Source organism: Hipposideros armiger, unplaced genomic scaffold (assembly GCF_001890085.2).
Source record: "Hipposideros armiger isolate ML-2016 unplaced genomic scaffold, ASM189008v1 scaffold_1850, whole genome shotgun sequence".
Classification (NCBI taxonomy): Eukaryota; Metazoa; Chordata; class Mammalia; order Chiroptera; family Hipposideridae; genus Hipposideros; species Hipposideros armiger.
Window position 1 is genome coordinate 70,472 of NW_017733200.1, and position 6,267 is coordinate 76,738.

Below are 6,267 nucleotides of genomic sequence, written 5' to 3' on the forward strand. Positions count from 1 at the left end.
GGTGTCTCGGTTCCTAAGACCATCGAAAATATGTGTTTTCCGATGGTCTTAGGCGAGAAAGGTTGAGAACCGCTGATAGGTGATTAATTTTAACAATGCAATCCGTAAACTTGGCAAACACAGGTACTAATTCTGTGTATGCTAAAAATCCTAGGATAGTGTAGTCATCTTCATGATTCATTAAATGTTGATAATTTCTTAGATTCATAATGACACAGAAAGATGATGCTGTAGAGAATTTAGAGATCCTTCTAGAGAAACACAGGGTTATATGGTCATGTAGTCTCTTGTGGTCCTGGGGTAAATATTTCAGAATTCCCAACTGATCATTTACTAATTCCTTGTGTGCATTTACAGAGGGGCTGTAACTCACCATCCCTCTCAGAGAGTTGGAAGATGGAGATAGTTAGTTTCCCCTGTTTGAGGAATCACTATCCATTGGAAATTTAAACCATTATATCAGAAGCCTTCCTAATCTTTCTATTGGAAATCCTAGATTATGTGACTGACTCATGTGGAAAGTAAATGAAAAGTACATCATCAAGAACATGCCTTAATAAGCATCCCCCTCTCTCTGGCTGACATTGGATGGCAATATTCTACAGACCAGAAAGACTATTTGCTTTAGTCTGACACATGGCCTAAGGCTTATAGAATTCTTGAGAAGGGGATTTCTGCATTGTCAAAGCACAAATGATGTAAGATTAGGTTTTTGCTGAACTGAAAATCCATCTAGACATGTCAAATTTGTCTAAATTTTTTCCAAGGTTATTTGGGGTTTATAATCTTTCTATCTGACATACTTTGGAATTCTATAGCACCTTAGAAAAATGATTTAATACAGTTCTTTATAGATAGAGGATATTGAGACCAAGAGATAGTTAATAGCTAGCTTTTGGAAAAGCTGGGACCAGAATGTGCATTTCCTACCTCTTATCTTAGCCCAGTGTGTACTTTCTACCTGTCAATGTTGCCTTATTTTTAATTGGCTCCATTCTATGTTCTCAAAAAGCTAAATTATTTATGTAAATTCTAACTTAAAATACTAATTCTCAGCTTAATTTTTTGACACTGTAAATTAAGTGAACAATTAGCTCAATGGTTATTGAGTTTCAATTATGATGTTAGGTGATGGGATGGGGGTGTTTGGATACAAACAGGTAAAGGACATGTCCTGACCTGGAGGAGCACACAGTCTAGTGAGAAACAGAACATAAACAGAAATACATTGTTTTCAGATGAGAACCAATGGTGGCCTTTGGTACAAAGGATTTTAGGAATTGGGAATAAGATAAATTCAGGTTTAGGCCACATTATAAAAGGCTTTGTTTACTCTTCTCATGTTACACAGAGTGGAGAGAATGACAGAATGTTTGCTTCTTTCTCAATATTTGAGAGAACTGAAAGCTTCTCTGAGTTAGTTGCTGAACCCCTGTGTTACAGGGAGTATTCCTAGATACCCCCAAGACAGAGGTGTAGACTCTGTCTTCATACTTGGGTACCAGAGAGTATTTCAAGGCCAACCTCTGTAGCTAAGTAGATAGAGTGTGACCCTAGGCAAGTCAGTTCTGAGCTTCAGTTTTGCCATAGAAAAAGAAAGACAAAAATGAAGACATTAGACTAAAATACAGGTAAAAAAATTACAGTCAGGAGCTATCCAACTCTTCTGGGAATTGAGAAACTTGAGAGAAAGGACACACCCCTCTCTCTTACTTACAAAGGTACGTTCTCTAGGACATACAGAAAAAAAATGAACAGGTATGACTAGAACTTGGCAGTGTAAATATGTCTAAATTGTAAGCATAATCTCTTTGATTTCATTTAGAATCCCACATAGTAAAAGGATGAGCTGTAGAGCCAAGAAATTTGGATTTGAATCTTGGGTCAGCACTTAATTTTGTCAATTAATCTTCCTGATGCTGTGTCCTCATCTGTAAATAGAGAGCATGGTGACTCCCTTTCAGTTGTATAAAGATTAGACATATGTGGTATATTTCTCAGTGACTCATAGTACTTGTAACTTAATATGGCCTTATATTTGGGTCTTAGTAAGAAATGGTTACTAAATACTTTTCTATATCCACTCAAGCCTGATCAAGAATAAAAGAATAATGTAGTGGGAATGATTTAAAGACAATGAGAACTATTGGACACTTATGAATTATTCTAGAAATTTTCACAACAGAATATATTTTATTTGTATGATAGGGCAGTGAGCCTTAACCAGAGGGAATTTTGCTTTGACATCGTGTGGAGACATTTTTGGTTATAAAACTGAAGAGGGGTTTGCTACTTGAATTTAATGGTAAACCAGAGATTTCTAAACATCTATAACAAAAAATTATTTGGCCTATAATGCCAAGGTGGAAAAACCTCGTGCTAGAAGGAGAGGAACCAAGTAAAGGATTCCTAAAGGTTTCCCTTTTCATTGTGTCGAATTTCAGTTGTGTCATTGTCTCCTAGATGCCAATATATTTCACTGCTCTTTTCTCTCCTTCTGGTTGGTTTCCTCTAAGGCACCAACTTGTTCCTAGTTGCTGTTCATGAGATTGGCCATTCCTTGGGACTTGACCATTCCAGAGATCGAAAGGCCATAATGTTCCCCTTCTACAGATATGTGAACCCCAACACATTTCCCCTCTCTGCTGATGACAGGCGTGGCATTCAGTCTCTCTATGGTGAGTTGAATTTCTTTACCATTTTGCCTTATAAAGATGCTCACTCTTATGAATCATTTCATGATATCTGCATTTGGATAAAACTTTTAACTATCTTCTCTTTTGAACCCCATGCAAATTTTGTGAGGTAAGAGGCAAAGATATCATCTTCATTTTTACAGATGAGCATAAGAAACCTAATATGTTAATACCAGAGTCAGAGAAAGAAACTGAGCTTTTGGCCTCAAATCTTTTTTTTTTTTTTTCCAATATAGCATTGTTTATTGAAGAAGACACACAGAGAAATAATATAACTGGAACAGGAAAACCAGAGTGAAGGTTTTTTCCTCCATGATGTTGCAACCACATTGGAGAAAAATACCTTTAATATGTGCTTTCTATTCGTATAAATGTTATAAAAAGCTTAAATTGCTTTTATGCATTTTTTATCAAGAAAATTAAATATTTTTTAAAAGAATAATTCTTCCTCTTATGAAGTAAAATGCAGTTTCTTTTTTCTAATGCTTCTTGAATGTATTTTCAGGACGTCCAGAAAAGCACTCATCCTCATCAAATTCTAACAATACAGGATCAGCTACCTGTGACCCCAATTTGAGTTTTGATGCTATCACTACAGTGGGAGAAAAAATCTATTTCTTTAAAGACCGGTAGGATCATTTTCATATCTGACCAATTTTAAAGGCTCTGTCCTGGGGTGTGTTTTTTGGGGGGAGGGGGTTTGTCAGAGAATGGTAGTAATGATGGAATATGAAGTAGATGAAAATTGTGAGAAGGAACTTGGACTTGAATCCATTGACAGTGAAGACACTTGAAGATTTTGACGCAAGAGAGTAATATGATTATATTTATGTCTTAACTAGAAAGCTGGCTTGTAAAAAAAAAAAGAAAAAAGAAAAAAAGAATCTAGGTTGGGGAAAGATAAGACAAGAAACAGAGAAGCCAGACTATTTTAATCCTAGATGAGAATGGTGAAGTCTGCAACTAAAGCTGTGACAGAGTATCTATTTAAAGGACTTGATTTTTTATTACAGAGAAGAGAATTCTAGGGTGACTTATGGTTTCTATCTTACAACACAGATTGAAGCAGATATTGGAGATGTAGGGGAGTATAGAAGATTAGTATTTGGTAGGGAGGAAAAATATCCTTCAGTTTTGAGATTCAGAAACTTGAGACATTTGAGGATAAGTGACATCCTTTAGATGACAAAACTGGTGAATGGATTGTGGGGCCAGACTAAATCCTAGATCCTTTGATTCCAAGCTCCAGGGTGTTTCTATATACCAGTTTGCCTGTTAAGACAATTGCTATTATCAAAGAGCTGATTAAGATCCTTTCCTTGTGGTGCTTCTACATAGGCATCCATGGAATAGAATGTGAAGATAACGGAAAAGAACATTCAGGCATTTCATAGGTCCTTCCCACTCACATTTCACGGTTCTTGAGTCTACAATGATTTTTAACATGTTAAATGTTTTACATGTCAGGTTCTTCTGGTCGAAGCTTCCTGAGGGTCCAAAGAGTGGTGTCAGTTTAATTTCTTCTTTATGGCCAACCTTATCATCTGGTATTCAAGCCGCTTATGAAATTGAAACCAGGAAACAAGTTTTTCTTTTTAAAGGTAATTCCAACTTTGCTATTGAGTCTACATCAAGNTTTTTTTAAAATAGAATTTTTCAATTTGTTTTTCCCTAATTATATGAGTTCAGATGATATCCCCATTTTCTAAGATTGTTTTAATCTTGAATTTGTCATAGTTGTCCATTGAGTTGAGCTTTGAATTTTTAAGCAAGAAAACTTTATTCCAACTTAAATTATGTATGCATCCTGACAATAAAGGTTTGCTGCTTACCGAATGCCATGATAAGCTCGATGCTGAGATAGGTTTTAAAAAGTAAAAGCAAATTTGAAGAGGTAGAGACATAAAAGTGTTTTCAGTGGGCTTCCAGAAATCAATCTTGTTAATTGTTTATGATGCATCTTTAACAACACTGGAAATTAAAATATTTTTTCTCATTATAATTAATTGTCCAACACCTGGTTCAAAAACATCAGTGTGCACTTGGGTTATAAATGCAGAGCTCCAACAGAAATGTTTCCATGTAAAATAACATATTACTGAATGTATTTTTTTCCAGAGGTACTTGACCAACTATTATGACTTCACGTTGAAGGAAAGTCCAAGCATAAAAATGAAAGTCAATAATAACTACATGGAGAATAAAATTCAAGAAATGCAGCAATTCTTGGGACTAAAAGTGACTGGGCAACTGGACACATCTACTCTGGACATGATGCACACACCTCGATGTGGAGTGCCTGATGTGCATCATTTTCGGGCTCTGCCAGGGAGGCCAGTATGGAAGAAACGTCTTATCACCTACAGGTAACATCATAGTCGTGTATTTTTCTACTTTCCCAGAGGTCTGACTTCTAGAAACCAGAACCATTTAGATATAGCCCTAAATCTGAAAGTAGATAAGAAGCTTCCCTAAATTGTTAACACTATTCCTTTGTCAAAATTAATTATCTCTGGAAGGGGGGATTGTTCACTCAGAGATTGTTTGGCTTGCTATTCCAGACCAGAGTAGGAAGGCTGCAAACAAAAGGAGAATGAACCTAAATCTACAATAAACAAGACAGAAGAGAAAGTTTTATAGAACAGTCAAGATGGATAAATGCAGAAATACAGGGGGAGCGGGGTCAAAAGGCATAAGCTTCTATGAATGTAAATCTTTCACAATGGTGAAATCAAGTTAGATTCTCTTTAAGGAGGAAGCTGTCCAAGGATAAATGTTTCTGTAGTATAAGAAGCATGTATTCTATCTGGACAAATTAATTTATGAAGTAATTCATTCTCTAATGATGTTAGCAGAAATAAAGTATCATAATGAGACAAAATTAACACATTGTTTCCATATATTTTCTCTCTTCTGTTTTGCTGGTAAAGAATAAAAAATTATTCTCCTGACATGAAGCGTGAGGATATTAACTATGTCATCCAGAAAGCTTTTCAAGTATGGAGTGATGTGACCCCTCTGAAATTCAGAAAGATTTATGCAGGCGAGGCTGACATTATGATACTTTTTGCACGTAGAGGTAGAGAATTTGGATTTATTTCATCTGTATCATTTGGCATAACCTATATAGCATGTATAGAAGGTCTAATTTTCTTTCCTTTGTAAAAAGCTCATGGAGATGGATATCCTTTTGATGGCACAGCTAGAGTCTTAGCTCATGCTTTTGGCCCTGGACCTAAAATTGGAGGCGACGCACATTTTAATGAGGCTGTAACCTGGACTAAAAGCAACAAAGGTAGGCAAAATAAACAAACAAAACCACAAAAGAAAACCGTAACAAATTCTAAATACATCACCATTTTGAAAAGCTACATTCTGCAAACAGATTATAAAATGGGAAAACTTGTTCTGATTATAATTTGGCCACTAAATAAAATGTAACACTGTTTCAATTTTGCCTTTATCAATTGTGGATATTGGACTAAATTGTTTAAAGATCAGTCCTAAGAATCTAAGGATGAGTTAGTTCATTAGTATAAACTCAGGGACCTTAAGAACCAGAGTATGGAAG

At 35.6% G+C, this 6,267-nt stretch overlaps 1 protein-coding gene across 1 annotated transcript in view; it reads left to right on the top strand.

Moving 5' to 3' along the window:
- Positions 1-6,267, top strand: part of LOC109378283 (macrophage metalloelastase-like) — a 43,655-nt gene that overhangs the window by 2,797 nt on the left and 34,591 nt on the right. The window contains exons 2-4 of the mRNA XM_019634720.1: positions 4,815-5,062; positions 5,627-5,775; positions 5,866-5,991. Coding sequence (XP_019490265.1) covers positions 4,815-5,062; positions 5,627-5,775; positions 5,866-5,991 — 523 coding nt within the window. The remainder of the gene's footprint in view (positions 1-4,814; positions 5,063-5,626; positions 5,776-5,865; positions 5,992-6,267) is intronic.